The sequence below is a fragment of the Chiloscyllium plagiosum genome, unplaced genomic scaffold (assembly GCF_037043375.1).
Source record: "Chiloscyllium plagiosum isolate Xiang-an unplaced genomic scaffold, Cpla_swu_hap1 HiC_scaffold_53X, whole genome shotgun sequence".
NCBI lineage: Eukaryota > Metazoa > Chordata > Chondrichthyes > Orectolobiformes > Hemiscylliidae > Chiloscyllium > Chiloscyllium plagiosum.
This window is the reverse complement of record NW_028270191.1, coordinates 10,688,920-10,709,205: the sequence shown is the minus strand read 5'-3', so window position 1 is coordinate 10,709,205 and position 20,286 is coordinate 10,688,920. Positions and strand designations below refer to the sequence as shown.

The 20,286-nt window shown below is 53.6% G+C and overlaps 1 protein-coding gene across 1 annotated transcript in view; it reads right to left on the bottom strand.

Moving 5' to 3' along the window:
• LOC122546787 (integrin alpha-5-like) overlaps positions 1-20,286 on the bottom strand; it is a 249,287-nt gene that overhangs the window by 21,689 nt on the left and 207,312 nt on the right. Inside the window, exon 26 of the mRNA XM_087985610.1 lies at positions 9,691-9,807. Within this exon, the coding sequence (XP_087841736.1) occupies positions 9,691-9,807 (117 nt within the window). The remainder of the gene's footprint in view (positions 1-9,690; positions 9,808-20,286) is intronic.

The window sequence follows — 20,286 nt, the reverse complement described above, 5'->3', positions numbered from 1 at the left end:
GTACACAAGGGTGCAGTCTATACGTGGGAACAGTCTACACGTGGGAGCAGTCTATACGTGGGTGCAGTCTATACGAATGTGAAGTCTATAAGAGGGTGCAGTCAACACGTGCGAGCAGTCTATACGCAGGTGCAGTCTATACATGGGAGCAGTCTATATGTGTGAGTAGTCTATACATGGAAAGAGTCTATACGTGTCAGTAGTCTTTTCGTGGAAAGAGTCTATACGTGGGAGCAGTCTACACGTGGGTGCAGTCTATACGCGGGTGCAGTCCATACGAATGTGAAGTCTATAAGAGGGTGCCGTCTGTACGAGGGAACAGACTATACGAGGGAAGAGTCTATATGCAGGTGCAGTCGACACGTGGGAGCAGACTATACAAGGTTGCAGTCTATACGAGGGTGCAGTCTATAGGAATGTGAAGTCTATATGAGGGTGCAGTCTACACGCGGATGCCGTCTATACGAGGGTGCAGTCTATAGGAGGGTGATGTCTATACGTGGGCGCAGTCTACACGCGGGTGCCGTCTATACGGGGGAACAGTCTATACGTGGGAACAGTCTATATGAGGGTGCAATCTATACTTGGGTGCAGTCTATACGGGGGTAGAGTCTATAAGAGGGTGCAGTCTACACAAGGGTGCAGTCTATACGTGGGTGTAGTCTATAGGAGGGTGATGTCTATACGTGGGTGCAGTCTACAGGAAGGTGCAGTCTACACGCGGGTGCCATCTATACAGAGGAACAGTCTATACGTGGGTGCCGTCTATACGCGGGTGCTGTCTACACGAGGGAGCAGTCTATATGAAGGTGCCATCTATATGAAGGTGCAGTCTATACAAGGGTGCAGTCTACACGAGGGTGCAGTCTATACGCGGGTGCAGTCCATATGAAGGTGCAGTCTATACGAGGGAACAGTCTATACGAAGGTGCAGTCTATACGCGTGTGTAGTCTATACGTGTGTGCGGTCCATACGAAGGTGCAGTCTACACGAGGGTGCAGTCTATATGCGGGTGCAGTCTATACGAAGGTGCAGTCTATACGAAGGTGCAGTCTATACGAGGGTGCAGTCTATACGAATGTGAAGTCTATACGCGGGTGCAGTCTATACGTGGGTGCTGTCTATATGAAGGTGCAGTCTATACGAGGGTGCAGTCAACACGTGGGAGCAGTCTATACGAGGGTGCAGTCTATATATGGGTGCAGTCCATACGAGGGTGCAGTCTATACAAATGTGAAGTCTATACGCGGGTGCAGTCTATACGTGGGAGCAGTCTATACGCGGGTGCAGTCTACACGCGGGAGCAGTCTATACGTGGAATGAGTCTATACGTGGAAAGAGTCTATACGTGGGAGCAGTCTATACGAGGGTGCAGTCTATATATGGGTGCAGTCCATACGAGGGTGCAGTCTATACGAATGTGAAGTCTATAAGAGGGTGCTGTCGGTACAAGGGAACAGTCTATACGGGGGTGCAGTTTACACGAGGGAACAGTCTATACGTGGGAACAGTCTCTACGAGGGTGCAGTCAATACGTGGGAACAGTCTATACGGGGATGCAGTCTATACACGGGTGCAGTCTACGTGAGGGTGCAGTCTATAGGAGGGTGCAGTCTACACAAGGGTGCAGTCTATACGCGGGTGAAGTCCATACGAGGGTGCAGTCTATACGTGGGTGCAGTCTACAAATGGGTGCAGTCTATAGGAGGGTGCAGTCTACACAAGGGTGCAGTCTATACGAGTGTGCAGTCTATACGTGGGAACAGTCGATACGAGGATGCAGTCCATACGACGGTGCAGTCTACACGAGGGTGCAGTCTATAACGGGTGCAGTCTATACGTGGGTGCATTCTATATGCGGGTGCATTCTATAGGAGCGTGCAGTCTACACGAGGGTGCAGTCTATACGAGTGTGCAGTCTACACGAGGGTGCAGTCTATATGTGGGTGCAGTCTATACGAAGGTGCAGTCTATACGCGGGTGCAGTCTATACGAGTGTGCAGTCTACACGAGGGTGCAGTCTATATGTGGGTGCAGTCTATACGAAGGTGCAGACTATACGTGGGTGCAGTCTATACGAAGGTGCAGTCTATACGCGGGTGCAGTCTATACGAGTGTGCAGTCTATATGCGAGTGCAGTCTATACGAGTGTGCAGTCTATACGTGGGTGCAGTCTATACGAGGGAACAGTCTATACGTGGGTGCAGTCTATACGTGGGTGCAGTCTATACGAGGGTGCAGTCTATACGTGGGTGCAGTCTATACGAGGGTGCAGACTATACGTGGGTGCATTCTATACGTGGGTGCAGTCTATACGTGGGTGCAGTCTATACGAAGGTGCAGTCTATACGAGGGTGCAGTCTATATGCGGGTGCAGTCTATACGTGGGTGCAGTCTATACGTGGGTGCAGTCTATACGAAGGTGCAGTCTACACGAGGGTGCAGTCTATATGCGGGTGCAGTCTATACGTGGTTGCAGTCTATATGTGGGAACAGTCTATACGAGGGTGCAGCCTACACAAGGTTGCAGTCTATACGCGGGTGCAGTCTATAGGAGGGTGATGTCTATAGGTCAGTGCAGTCTATACGCGGGTGCAGTCTACAGGAAGGTGCAGTCTATACGAGGGAACAGTCTATACATGGGTGCAGTCTATACGCGGGTGCAGTCTATATGCGGGTGCAGTCTACACAAAGGTGCAGTCTATACGTGTGTGCGGTCCATACGAAGGTGCAGTCTACACAAGGGTGCAGTCTACATGAGGGTGCGGTCTATATGCGGGTGCAGTCTATATGAAGCTGCCGTCTATTCGAAGGTGCAGTCTATACGAGGGAACAGTCTATTCGAAGGTGCAGTCTATACAAGGGTGCAGTCTCTACAAAGGTGCAGTGTATACGAGGGCGTAGTCTACACGAGGGTGCAGTCTGTACGAAGGTGCAGTCTATACGAGGGAACAGTCTATTCGAAGGTGCAGTCTATACAAGGGTGCAGTCTCTACAAAGGTGCAGTGTATACGAGGGCGTAGTCTACACGAGGGTGCAGTCTGTACGAAGGTGCAGTCTATACGAGGGAACAGTCTATTCGAAGGTGCAGTCTATACAAGGGTGCAGTCTCTACAAAGGTGCAGTGTATACGAGGGCGTAGTCTACACGAGGGTGCAGTCTGTACGAAGGTGCAGTCTATACGAGGGGATAGTCTATATGAGGGAACAGTCTATACGAGGGTGCAGTCTATACGAGGGGATAGTCTATATGAGGGAACAGTCTATACGAGGGTGCAGTCTATACGCGGGTGCAGTCTATACGAAGGTGCAGTGTATATGTGGGTGCAGTCTATACGCGGGTGCAGTCGATATGAGGGTGCAGTCTACACGAGGGTGCAGTATATACATGTGTGCAGCATATATCCAGGTGCAGTCGAGACAAGGGGGCAGTCTATATGTTGGTGCAGTCTATACGCGGGTGCAGTCTACACGAGGGTGCAGTATATACACGTGTGCAGTCTATACGCGGGTGCAGTCTATACATGTGTGCAGCATATATCCAGGTGCAGTCGAGACAAGGGGGCAGTCTATATGTTGGTGCAGTCTATGCGCGGGTGCAGTCTGTACGAAGGTGCAGTCCATATGAGGGTGCTGTCTACACGAGGGTGCAGTCTATATGAAGGTGCAGTCTACACAAAAGTGCAGTCTATATGTAGGTGCAGTCTATACGCATGTGCAGTGTATGCGCGGGTGCAGTCTGTACGAGGGTGCGGTCTATACGAGGGTGCGGTCTGTACGAGGGTGCGGTCTGTACGAGGGTGCAGTCTGTACGAGGGTGCAGTCTATACGAGGGTGCGGTCTGTACGAGGGAGCGGTCTGTACGAGGGTGCAGTCTGTACGAGGATGCGGTCTATACGAGGGTGCGGTCTGTACGAGGGTGCGGTCTGTACGAGGGTGCGGTCTATACGAGGGTGCGGTCTATACAAGGTAACAGTCTATATGCGGGTGCAGTCTATACGAAGGTGCAGTGTATACGTGGGTGCGGTCCACACGAGGGTGCAGTCTACACGTGGGTGCAGTCTACACGAGGGTGCAATCTATACGTGGGTGCAGTCCATACGTGGGTGCAGTCTACACGAGGGTGCAGTCTATACGTGGGTGCAGTCTACACGAGGGTGCAGTCTATACGTGGGTGCAGTCTATACGAAGGTGCAGTCTATATGAGGGTGCGGTCTATACAAAGGTGCAGACTATATGAAGGTGCAGTCTATACGAGGGAACAGTCTATACGTGGGTGCAGTCTATACAAAGGTGCAGTCTATACGCGGGTGCAGTCTACATGAGGGTGCAGTCTATACAAAGGTGCAGTGTATACGTGGGTGCAGTCTATACGCAGGTGCAGTCTATACGAGAGTGCAGTATATACTCGTGTGCAGTCTATATGCGGCTGCAGTCTATACAAAGGTGAAGTCGATATGTGGGTGCAGTATATACGAGGGTGCGGTCTATACGAGGGTGCAGTCGACACGAAGGTGCAGACTATACGTGGGTGCAGTCTATACGAATGTGAAGTCTATACGCGGATGCAGTCCATACGCGGGTGCAGTCTACACGAGGGTGCAGTCTATACGAGGGTGCAGTCTATATGTGGGTGCAGTATATACGAGGGTGCAGTCTATACGTGGGTGCAGTCTATACGAAGGTGCAGTCTATATGTGGGTGCAGTATATACGAGGATGCGGTCTATACGAGGGTGCAGTCTACACGAGGGTGCAGTCTATACGAGGGTGCAGTCTATATGCGGCTGCAGTCTATACGAAGTTGCAGTCTATATGTGGGTGCAGTATATACGCGGGTGCAGTCTATATGCGGGTGCAGTCTATACGAAGGTGCAGTCTATATGAGGGTGCAGTCTATACGAGGGTGCAGTCTATATGAGGGTGCAGTCTATACGAAGGTGCAGTCTATATGAGGGTGCAGTCTATACGAGGGTGCAGTCTATATGCGGGTGCAGTCTATACGAGGGTGCAGTCTATATGCGGGTGCAGTCTATACGAAGGTGCAGTCTATATGAGGGTGCGGTCTATACGAGGGTGCAGTCTATATGAGGGTGCAGTCTATACGAGGGTGCAGTCTATATGCGGGTGCAGTCTATACGAAGGTGCAGTCTATATGAGGGTGCAGTCTATACAAAGGTGCAGTCTATATGAGGGTGCAGTCTATACGAGGGTGCAGTCTATATGCGGGTGCAGTCTATACGAAGGTGCAGTCTATATGAGGGTGCAGTCTATACGAGGGTGCAGTCTATATGCGGGTGCAGTCTATACGAGGGTGCAGTCTATATGCGGGTGCAGTCTATACGAAGGTGCAGTCTATATGAGGGTGCGGTCTATACGAGGGTGCAGTCTACAGGAAGGTGCAGTCTATACGAGGGTGCACTCTATACGTGGGAACAGTCTATACGTGGCTGCAGTCTAAACGTAGGAACAGTCTATAGGTGGGTGCCGTCTATATGCGGGTGCTGTCTACACAAGGGTGCAGTCTATACGAAGGTGCAGTCTATACAAAGGTGCAGTCTATACGCATGTGCAGTCTATACGTGGGTGCACTCTATACGAAGGTGCATTCTATACGTGGGTGCAGTCTATACGAGGGTGCAGTCTATATGAGGGTGCAGTCTATCGGTGGGTGCAGTCTATAGGAGGGTGATGTCTATACGTGGGTGCAGTCGACACGAAGGTGCAGACTATACGTGGGTGCACTCTATACGAAGGTGCAGTCTATACGTGGGTGCAGTCTATACGAGGGTGCAGTCTATATGAGGGTGCGGTCTATACGAAGGTGCAATCTATACGAAGGTGCAGTCTATACGCGGGTGCAGTCTATACGAGGGTGCAGTCTATACGAGGGTGCGGTCTATACGAAGGTGCAGATTATACGTGGGTGCAGTCTATACCAAAGTGCAGTCTATACCAAAGTGCAGTCTATAGGAGGGTGCAGTCTATAGGAGGGTGATGTCTATATGTGGGTGCAGTCGACACAAAGGTGCAGTCTATACGTGGGTGCAGTCTATACGAGGGTGCAGTCTATACGAAGGTGCAGTCTATACGTGGGTGCAGTCTATACGAGGGTGCAGTCTATACGTGGGTGCAGTCTATACGAGGGTGCAGTCTATACGTGGGTGCAGTCTATACGAAGGTGCAGTCTATACGTGGGTGCAGTCTATACGAGGGTGCAGTCTATACGTGGGTGCAGTCTATACGTGGGTGCAGTCTATACGAGGGTGCAGTCTATACGTGGGTGCAGTCTATACGAGGGTGCAGTCTATACGTGGGTGCAGTCTATACGAGAGTGCAGTCTATACGTGGGTGCAGTCTATACGAGGGTGCAGTCTATACGTGGGTGCAGTCTATACGAAGGTGCAGTCTATACGTGGGTGCAGTCTATACGTGGGTGCAGTCTATACGAGGGTGCAGTTTATACGTGGGTGCAGTCTATACGAGGGTGCAGTCGATACGTGGGTGCAGTCTATACGTGGGTGCAGTCTATACGAGGGTGCAGTCGATACGAGGGTGCAGTCTATACGTGGGTGCAGTCTATACGTGGGTGCAGTCTATAGGAGGGTGCAGTCTATACGTGGGTGCAGTCTATACGTGGGTGCAGTCTATACGAGGGTGCAGTCTATACGTGGGTGCAGTCTATAGGAGGGCGCAGTCTGTAGGAGGGTGATGTCTATACGTGGGTGCAGTCTATAGGAGGGTGATGTCTATACGCGGGTGCAGTCTACAGGAAGGTTCAGTCTATACGAGGGTGCACTCTATGCGTGGGAACAGTCTATACGTGGGTGCCGTCTATATGAAGGTGCAGTCTATACAAAGGTGCAGTCTATACAAAGGTGCAGTCTATACGAGGGTGCAGTCTATATGAGGGTGCAGTCTATATGAAAGTGCAGTCTATACAAAGGTGCAGTCTATACGAGGGTGCAGTCTAGAGAAAGGTGCAGTCTAGAGAAAGGTGCAGTCTAGAGAAAGGTGCAGTCTATAGAAAGGTGCAGTCTATGCGCGGGTGTAGTCCATACGTGGGAGCAGTCTATACGAGGGTGCAGTCTATATGAAGGTGCAGTCTATATGAGGGAGCAAACTATATGAGGAAGCGGTCTGTACGAGGGAGCGGTCTGTCCGAGGGAGCGGTCTGTCCGAGGGAGCGGTCCGTACGAGAGAGCGGTCCGTACGAGGGAGCGGTCCGTACGAGGGTGCGGTCCGTACGAGGGAGCGGTCCGTACGAGGGAGCGGTCCGTACGAGGGTGCCTTCCGTACGAGGGTGCGGTCCGTACGAGGGAGCGGCCTGTCCGAGGGAGCGGCCTGTCCGAGGGAGCGGTCTGTCCGAGGGAGCGGTCTGTACGAGGGTGCGGTCTGTACGAGGGTGCAGTCTGAACGAGGGACCGGTCCGTACGAGGGACCGGTGTGTACGAGGGACCGGTCTGTACGAGGGACCGGTCCGTACGAGGGACCGGTCTGTACGAGGGACCGGTCCATACGAGGGACCGGTCTGTACGAGGGACCGGTGTGTACGAGGGAGCGGTCTGTACGAGGGACCGGTGTGTACGAGGGACCGGTGTGTACGAGGTAGCGGTCTGTCCGAGGGTGCGGCCTGTCCGAGGGAGCGGTCTGTACGAGGGAGCGGTCTGTACGAGGGTGCGGCCTGTCCGAGGGAGCGGTCTGTACGAGGGAGCGGTCCGTACGAGGGAGCGGTCCGTACGAGGGACCGGTGTGTACGAGGTAGCGGTCTGTACGAGGGACCGGTGTGTACGAGGGTGCGGTCTGTACGAGGGAGTGGTCTGTACGAGGGTGCGGCCTGTACGAGGGTGCAGTCTGAACGAGGGAGCGGCCTGTCCGAGGGAGCGGTCTGTCCGATGGTGCGGTCTGTACGAGGGTGCAGTCTGAACGAGGGACCGGTCCGTACGAGGGAGCGGTCCGTACGAGGGACCGGTCTGTACGAGGGACCGGTCTGTACGAGGGACCGGTGTGTACGAGGTAGCGGTCTGTACGAGGGTGCGGCCTGTCCGAGGGAGCGGTCTGTACGAGGGAGCGGTCTGTACGAGGGTGCAGTCTGAACGAGGGACCGGTCCGTACGAGGTAGCGGTCTGTACGAGGGTGCGGCCTGTCCGAGGGTGCGGTCCGTACGAGGGAGCGGCCCGTCCGAGGGAGCGGTCCGTACGAGGGTGCGGTCCGTACGAGGGTGCGGTCCGTACGAGGGAGCGGCCCGTCCGAGGGTGCGGTCCGTACGAGGGAGCGGTCCGTACGAGGGTGCTGTCCGTACGAGTGTGCGGTCCGTACGAGGGAGCGGTCCGTACGAGGGTGCTGTCCGTACGAGGGTGCGGTCCGTACGAGGGTGCGGTCCGTACGAGGGAGCGGTCCGTACGAGGGTGCGGTCCGTACGAGGGAGCGGTCCGTCCGAGGGAGCGGCCCGTACGAGGGTGCGGTCCGTACGAGGGTGCGGTCCGTACGAGGGAGCGGTCCGTACGAGGGTGCGGTCCGTACGAGGGTGCGGTCCGTACGAGGGAGCGGTCTGTACGAGGGAGCGGTCTGTACGAGGGTGCGGTCTGTCCAAGGGAACATGTTTCTTGAGGGGCGTGTGGGTGAATTGTTGCCAGCCAGTCCTGGCAGTATTCCTGGCTGTACTGGGTGGTTTTGCTCTTCAGTGCCAACTGCAGCTTTGAGAGTGTTCCCAGTGAGCCACAGAGAGGTTCCCTCAACCTGACACAAGCATCCATTCGGCCCCTCCTTGTGCTATAGGTGTCGCTCCCCTGCTCTATCCTCAGGGCAGCTCCTTGTTTACCTCTGCCAACAGCCTCTTTTGAAAACCTCTGGCTACCGGCTTCCTGAAACTGCCCGCTCTGTGCCAGGCTTCCCTGGGCACTTCTGCCCTCACATCTGTCAGCACCTTTTAACCTGTCTGAGTGAAGCTCAGGATATTGGACTGGTGCGGGCATCACAATGAGGCGTGATCCAGTGCCCACTCAGGAGCAGGAAGGTTGGGTGATTTGTCAAGGAGCAACAGGCAATGAACACGATGCCCACCCCACCTCGCGAATGAATAGATGGGGAGGATGTGGGGTTAGACAAGACAGAAAGCAGTCGAGCTGTTTGCATGGATTCATGGGGCAGTGCACAATGGGTTCTGCTTCAGAAGGGCCGGGCACCAGGCCTGAGAATCGCTTCTCTTTGCCGGGCTGCCAACTCTGACGGGCACCCGCCCGTAACCAGGTCGCTGGCGGAGCCACTGCTGTTGGTAATGCTGCTGGCACAAAAGGGGCAGGGGGGGGGTGGTGGTGGGAGGACATGATCCCCCAACTCCCCCTCCACCTGGTCACCTTGGCACTATGAGCGTACCGTCCCCTGGCGCAGATGGTGCCTCCAATGCCAGGATGAGGTCCCGTGCCAGAACAGCCCAAGAACTGTGCTCAAAGGAAAATGGATCAGTGAGTGCGGGCAATCAGAGGATGATCAGCCATGATGGTACTGAACAGCAGAGCAGGTCCGAGGGGCTGAATGGCCATCTGATCCTATTCTTCTCTGACTGTGAACTCCCATCCTTCCATCTCTCCTGCTCTGGCTCCAGTTTGGAGTATGACCCAAGTCTCTCCCGCTCCTCCTTTCACTGTTCCCCCTGCCACCCCCCACCGCCCCTACTCTCCAGTTAACTCACCAGACTCTCCAGATCCCCCAGTTGCTTCCTCGCTGCTTCCCGACGGCTGATAGAATGTTCCGGCTTCTCCGAACTGACATTTAGCGTCCGGGCTGATTCCACTGGGGGGCTCTGCAGCTGGAGGGGGGGAGGAGGACAGTGAGTCAGGGTCCTGAGTCCAACCCCAGACCCGAGAAGAGCCAAGCGAGAGCCCAGCTCCTGCCTCAGGGGCTCTCGGAGCACTGGAACCCGTTCAATTCACACACTGCTCACTTCCAGCAGCTCGCCAGTGCCCACTCAGAGCCCCCTGGCAACTCCCAGGTTGGCACCATCCTCAGTTAGAATGTGATCCCTCCTGCAGCTCTGGGAAACAGCTACCAACCTCCAGCAGCAACCACTAGGAGGCCTCAATATTACACACTCCCACACACACACACTCCCACACACACACACACACACACACACACACACACACACTCCCACACACACACACACACACACTCCCACACACACACACTCCCACACACACACACACACACACACACACACACACACACACACTCCCACACACACACACACACACACACACACACACACTCCCACACACACACACACACTCCCACACACACACACTCCCACACACACACACACACTCCCACACACACACACTCCCACACACACACACACTCCCACACACACACACTCCCACACACACACACTCCCACACACACACACACACACTCCCACACACACACACTCCCACACACACACACACACTCCCACACACACACACTCCCACACACACACACACACTCCCACACACACACACTCCCACACACACACACACTCCCACACACACACACTCCCACACACACACACTCCCACAAACACACATTCCCACACACACACACTCCCACACACATTCCCACACACACACACTCCCACACACACACTCCCTCACACACACACACTCCCACACACACACTCCCACACACACACTCCCTCACACACACACACTCCCACACACACACACTCCCTCAAACACACACACTCCCACACACACACACTCCCTCACACACACACTACCTCAAACACACACACTCCCACACACACACTCCCACACACACACACTCCCACACACACACTCCCACACACACACTCCCTCACACACACACACTCCCACACACACACACTCCCTCAAACACACACACTCCCACACACACACACTCCCTCACACACACACTCCCTCAAACACACACACTCCCACACACACACTCCCACACACACACACTCCCACACACACACACACTCCCACACACACACTCCCACACACACACACACTCCCACACATACACACTCCCACACACACACTCCCACACACACACACTCCCACACACACACTCCCACACACACACTCTCACACACACACTCCCACACACACTCCCACACACACAGTCCCACACACACACACTCCCACACACACACACACTCCCACACACACTCCCACACACACACACACTCCCACACACACTCCCACACACACACTCCCACACACACACTCCCACACACACTCCCACACACAGAAACACTGACACACACACTCCCACACACACACACTCCCACACACAGAAACACTGACACACACACTCCCACACACACACACTCCCACACACACACACTCCCACACACACACACTCCCACAAACACACATTCCCACACACACACACTCCCACACACATTCCCACACACACACACTCCCACACACACACTCCCTCACACACACACACTCCCACACACACACTCCCACACACACACTCCCTCACACACACACACTCCCACACACACACACTCCCTCAAACACACACACTCCCACACACACACACTCCCTCACACACACACTACCTCAAACACACACACTCCCACACACACACTCCCACACACACACACTCCCACACACACACTCCCACACACACACTCCCTCACACACACACACTCCCACACACACACACTCCCTCAAACACACACACTCCCACACACACACACTCCCTCACACACACACTCCCTCAAACACACACACTCCCACACACACACTCCCACACACACACACTCCCACACACACACACACTCCCACACACACACTCCCACACACACACACACACTCCCACACATACACACTCCCACACACACACTCCCACACACACACACTCCCACACACACACACTCCCACACACACACTCTCACACACACACTCCCACACACACTCCCACACACACAGTCCCACACACACACACTCCCACACACACACACACTCCCACACACTCCCACACACACTCCCACACACACACACTCCCACACACACTCCCACACACACACTCCCACACACACACTCCCACACACACTCCCACACACAGAAACACTGACACACACACTCCCACACACACACACTCCCACACACACACACTCCCACACACACAGAAACTCTTACACACACACACTCCCACACACACAGAAACTCTTACACACACTCCCACACACAGAAACTCTTACACACACACACACAGAAACTCTTACACACACACACTCCCACACACACAGAAACTCTTACACACACACACTCCCACACACAGACACTCTTACACACACACACTCCCACACACACAGAAACTCTTACAAACACACACTCCCACACACACAGAAACTCTTACACACACACACTCCCACACACAGAAACTCTTACACTCACACACTCCCACACACACAGAAACTCTTACACACACAGAAACCCTGACACACACACACTCCCACACACAGAAACACTTACACACACACACTCCCACACACACAGAAACTCTTACACACACACACTCCCACACACACAGAAACTCTTACACACACACACTCCCACACACACAGAAACTCTTACACACACACACTCCCACACACAGAAACACTGACACACACACACTCCCACACACACACTCCCACACACACAGAAACTCTTACACACACACTCCCACACACACTGAAACACTTACACACACACTCCCACACACACAGAAACTCTTACACACACACACTCCCACACACAAAAACCCTTACACACACACACTCCCACACACAGAAACACTTACACACACACGCTCCCACATACACACACAGAAACCCTTACACACACACACTCCCACACACAGAAACTCTTACACACACACACTCCCACACACACACACACACTCCCACACACACAAAAACACTTACACACACACACTCCCACACACACAGAAACACTCTTACACACACACACTCCCACACACAGAAACACTTACACACACACACTCACACACACTCCCACACACACAGAAACTCTTACACACACACACTCCCACACACACAGAAACTCTTACAAACACACACTCCCACACACAGAAACACTGACACACACACACTCCCACACACACAGAAACCCTGACACACACACACTCCCACACACAGAAACACTTACACACACACACTCCCACACACACAGAAACTCTTACACACACACACTCCCACACACAGAAACACTGACACACACACACTCCCACACACACAGAAACTCTTACACACACACACTCCCACACACACTGAAACACTTACACACAAACACTCCCACACACAAACTCTTACACACACACACTCCCACACACAGAACCTCTTACACACACACTCCCACACACACACTCCCACACACACACACTCCCACACACACAGAAACTCTTACACACACACACTCCCACACACAGAAACTCTTACACACACACACTCCCACACACACAGAAACACTTACACACACACTCCCACACACAGAACCTCTTACACACACACACTCCCACACACACACTCCCACACACACACACTCCCACACACACAGAAACTCTTACACACACACACTCCCACACACAGAAACTCTTACACACACACACTCCCACACACACAGAAACACTTACACACACACACTCCCACACACAGAAACTCTTACACACACACACACCCACACACACAGAAACTCTTACACACACACACTCCCACACACAGAAACTCTTACACACACACACTCCCACACACAAAAACCCTTACACACACTCCCACACACAGAAACACTTACACACACACACTCCCACATACACACACAGAAACCCTTACACACACACACTCCCACACACAGAAACTCTTACACACACACACTCCCACACACACACACACACTCCCACACACACAAAAACACTTACACACACACACTCCCACACACACAGAAACACTCCCACACACACAGAAACTCTTACACACACACACTCCCACACACAGAAACACTTACACACACACACTCACACACACTCCCACACACACAGAAACTCTTACACACACGCACTCCCACACACACAGAAACTCTTACACACACACACTCCCACACACAGAAACTCTTACACACACACACTCCCACACACACAGAAACTCTTACACACACACACTCCCACACACAGAAACCCTTACACACACACTCCCACACACAGAAACACTTACACACACACACTCCCACATACACACACAGAAACACTTACACACACACACTCCCACACACAGAAACTCTTACACACACACACTCCCACACACAAACACTCCCACACACACAGAAACTCTTACACACACACACTCCCACACACACAGAAACACTTACACACACACTCCCACACACACACACTCCCACACACACAGAAACTCTTACACACACACACTCCCACACACAGAAACACTTACACACACACACTCCCACACACACAGAAACTCTTACACACACACACTCACACACACAGAAAAACTTACACACACACACTCCCACACACACAGAAACTCTTACACACACTCCCACACACACATTCCCACACACACAGAAACACTAACACACACACACTCCCACACACAGAAACACTTACACACACACACTCCCACACACACAGAAACTCTTACACACACACACTCCCACACACACAGAAACTCTTACACACACACACTCCCACACACAGAAACTCTTACACACACACACACTCCCACACACACAGAAAGTCTTACACACACACACTCCCACACACACACTCCACACACACAGAAACTCTTACACACACACACACTTCCACACACAGAAACACTTACACACACACACTCCCGCACACACAGAAACTCTTACACACACACACTCCCGCACACACACTCCCACACACTGAAACACTTACACACACACACTCCCACACACAGAAACACTTACACACACACACTCCCACACACACAAAAACTCTTACACACACACACTCCCACACACACATTCCCACACACACAGAAACTCTTACACACACACACTCACACACACAGAAAAAACTTACACACACACACTCCCACACACACAGAAACTCTTACACACACACTCCCACACACACAGAAACACTAACACACACACACTCCCACACACAGAAACACTTACACACACACACTCCCACACACAGAGAAACTTTTACACACACACACTCCCACACACAGAAACTCTTACACACACACACTCCCACACACGCAGAAAGCCTTACACACACACTCCCACACACACACTCCACACACACAGAAACTCTTACACACACACACACTTCCACACACAGAAACACTTACACACACAACTCCCGCACACACAGAAACACTTACACACACACACTCCCACACAGAGAAACACTTACACACACACACTCCCACACACACACACACACTCCCACACACACAGAAACACTCCCACACACACAGAAACTCTTACACACACACTCCCACACACACAGAAACACTTACACACACACACACCCACACACACACTCCCACACACAGAAACTCTTACACACACACACTCCCACACACACACTCACACACACTCCCACACACACAGAAACTCTTACACACACACACTCCCACACACACAGAAACTCTTACACACACACACTCCCACACACACACTCCCACACACACAGAAACTCTTACACACACACACTCCCACACACAGAAACACTTACACACACACACTCCCACACACACAGAAACTCTTACACACACACACTCACACACACACTCCCACACACACAGAAACACTTACACACACACACTCCCACACACAGAAACTCTTACACACACACACTCCCACACACACAGAAACTCTTACACACACACACTCCCACACACACACTCCACACACACAGAAACTCTTACACACACACACACACTCCCACACTCACTCCCACATACACACACTCCCACACACACAGAAACTCTTACACACACACACACTCCCACACACACTCCCACACACACAGAAACTCTTACACACACACACTCCCACACACAGAAACTCTCACACACACACACTCCCACACACACAAAAACTTTTACACACACACACTCCCACACACACACACTCCCACACACACAGAAACTCTTACACACACACACACACTCCCACACACACTCCCACATACACACACTCCCACACACACAGAAACTCTTACACACACATACACACTCCCACACACACTCCCACACACACAGAAACTCTTACACACACACACTCCCACACACACACTCCACACACACAGAAACTCTTACACACACACACACTTCCACACAGAGGAAAAATTACACACTCCCAGCACAGAAACACTTACACACACACACTCCCGCACACACAGAAACACTTACACACACACACACTCCCACACACCAAAACACTTGCACACACACACTCCCACACACAGAAACACTTACACACACACACTCCCACACACACAGAAACTCTTACACACACACACTCCCACACACAGAAACACTTACACACACACACTCCCACACACACACACTCCCACACACACAGAAACTCTTACACACACACACTCCCACACACACACACTCCCACACACACAGAAACTCTTACACACACACACTCCCACACACACTCACACACACACACACACACAAAAACTTTTACACACACACACTCCCACACACACACACTCCCACACACAGAAACTCTTACACACACACACACACTCCCACACACACTCCCACATACACACACTCCCACACACACAGAAACTCTTACACACACACACACACTCCCACACACACTCACACACACACACACTCCCACACACACAAAAACTTTTACACACACACACTCCCACACATACACACACTCCCACACACACAGAAACTCTTCCACACACACACTCCCACACACACAGAAACACTTACACACACACACTCCCACACACAGAAACACTTACACACACACTCTCCCACACACACAGAAACTCTTACACACACACACTCCCACACACACACTCCCACACACAGAAACACTTACACACACACACTCCCACACACACAGAAACTCTTACACACACACACACTCCCACACACAGAAACTCTTACACACACACACACTCCCACACACAGAAACACTTACACACACACACTCCTACACACACAGAAACTCTTACACACACACACTCCCACACACACACTCCCACACACAGAAACTCTTACACACACACACTCCCACACACAGAAACACTTACACACACACACTCCTACACACACAGAAACTCTTACACACACACACTCCCACACACAGAAACCATTACACACACACACTCCCACACACACAGAAACCATTACACACACACACTCCCACATACACACACTCCCACACGCACACACACACTCCCACACACAGAAACTCTTACACACACACACTTCCACACACACACACACTCCCACACACACAGAAACTCTTACACACACACACTCCCACACACACAGAAACTCTTACACACACACTTCCACACACAGAAACTCTTACACACACACACACGCTCCCACACACACACACTCCCACACACACAGAAACTCTTACACACACACACTCCCACACACAGAAACACTTACACACACACACTCACACACACTCCCACACACGCAGAAACTCTTACACACACACACTCCCACACACACAGAAACTCTTACACACACACACTCCCACACACAGAAACTCTTACACACACACACTCCCACACACACAGAAACTCTCACACACACACACTCCCACACACAGAAACCCTTACACACAAACTCCCACACACAGAAACACTTACACACACACACTCCCACACACAGAAACACTTACACACACACACTCCCAGACACACAGAAACTCTTACACACACACACTCCCACACACAGAAACACTTACACACACACACTCCCACACACACACAAACTCTTACACACACACACTCCCACACACAGAAACACTTACACACACACACTCCCACACACACACAAACTTTTACACACACTCACACACACACACACACTCCCACACACACAAAAACTTTTACACACACACACTCCCACACACACATGCACACAGAGCCCCTCACGCACTCTCTCTTACACACTCACACATATACACCCTCTGTCACTATTTCTTCACTCATCAACTGCCCAGGACAGAGTGTGGAAAGGAGGGAGGGGGAGAGAGGGAGAGAGAAAAGGGAGGGAGAGAGGGAGAGAAAAAAGCAATGGAGGGAGGGAGAATGAGATGGACAGAGTGGGAGAAAGGGAGAGGAAGGGAAAGGGGAGAGTGAGAGAAAGGGGAGGGAGGGAGAGAAAGGAGAGGGGTAGGGGGACAGAAATGGGAGCGGGAGTGAAAGTAGCAGGGATGGGGGAGGAGACAAGGAAAAAGTAAGGGGAGGGAGGGAGAATGGGGTGGATGGAGACAGACAGGGAGGGGGAGACAGACAGGGAGGGGGGTGCAGACAGGGAGGGGGCAGACAGAATGGGGAGGGGGAGAAAGACAGGGAGGGGGGTGCAGACAGGGAGGGGGCAGACAGACAGGGAGGGGTTAGACAGGGAGGGGGCAGACAGACAGGGAGGGGGGGCAGACAGGGAGGGGGCAGACAGAATGGGGAGGGGGAGATAGACAGGGAGGGGGAGACAGACAGGGAGGGGGAGACAGACAGGGAGGGGGAGACAGACAGGGAGGGGGCAGATAGAATGGGGAGGGGGGATAGACAGGGTGGGGGCAGACAGACAGGGAGGGGGCAGACAGACAGGGAGGGGGAGACAGATGAGGAGGGGCAGACAGACAGGGAGGGGGCAGACAGACAGGGAGGGGAGACAGACAGGGAGGGGGAGACAGACAGGGAAGGGGAGACAGACAGGGAGGGGAGACAGACAGGGAGGGGGAGACAGACAGGGAAGGGGAGACAGACAGGGAGGGAGCAGACAGACGGAGAAGGGGAGACAGACAGGGAGGGAGCAGACAGGGAGGGGGAGACAGACAGGGAGGGGGAGACAGACAGGGAGGGGGAAGACAGACAGGGAGGGGGCAGACAGACAGGGAGGGGGAGACAGGGAGGGAGGGGGCAGACAGACAGGGAGGGGAGACAGACAGGGAGGGGGAGACAGACAGGGAGGGGGAGACAGACAGGGAGGGAGCAGACAGACAGGGAGGGGGCAGACAGACAGGGAGGGGGAGACAGGGAGGGAGGGAGCAGACAGGGAGGGAGGGGGCAGACAGACAGGGAGGGGCCAGACAGACAGGGAGGGGGAGACAGATGGGGAGGGGCAGACAGACAGGGAGGGGGAGACAGACAGGGAGGGGGAGACAGATAGGGAGGGGCCAGACAGACAGGGAGGGGGAGACAGATGGGGAGGGGCAGACAGACAGGGAGGGGGAGACAGACAGGGAGGGGGAGACAGACAGGGAGGGGGAGACAGACAGGGAGGGGCAGACAGACAGGGAGGGGGGAGACAGATGGGGAGGGGCAGACAGACAGGGAGGGGGAGACAGACAGGGAGGGGGAGACAGATGGGGAGGGGCAGACAGACAGGGAGGGGGCAGACAGACAGGGAGGGGAGACAGACAGGGAAGGGGAGACAGACAGGGAGGGAGCAGACAGGGAGGGAGCAGACAGGGAGGGAGCAGACAGACAGGGAAGGGGAGACAGACAGGGAGGGAGCAGACAGGGAGGGAGGGGGAGACAGACAGGGAGGGGGAGACAGACAGGGAGGGGGCAGACAGACAGGGAGGGGGCAGACAGACAGGGAGGGGAGACAGACAGGGAGGGAGCAGACAGACAGGGAGGGGGAGACAGACAGGGAGGGGGAGACAGACAGGGAGGGGGCAGACAGACAGGGAGGGGGAGACAGACAGGGAGGGGAGACAGACAGGGAGGGAGCAGACAGACAGGGAGGGGGAGACAGACAGGGAGGGGGAGACAGACAGGGAGGGGGCAGACAGACGGGGAGGGGGAGACAGACAGGGAAGGGGCAGACAGACAGGGAGGGGGCAGACAGACAGGGAGGGGAGACAGACAGGGAGGGAGCAGACAGAGAGGGAGGGGGAGACAGACAGGGAGGGGGAGACAGACAGGGAGGGGGCAGACAGACAGGGAGGGGAGACAGACAGGGAGGGAGCAGACAGACAGGGAGGGGGAGACAGACAGGCAGGGAGGGGGAGACAGACAGGGAGGGGGCAGACAGACAGGGAGGGGC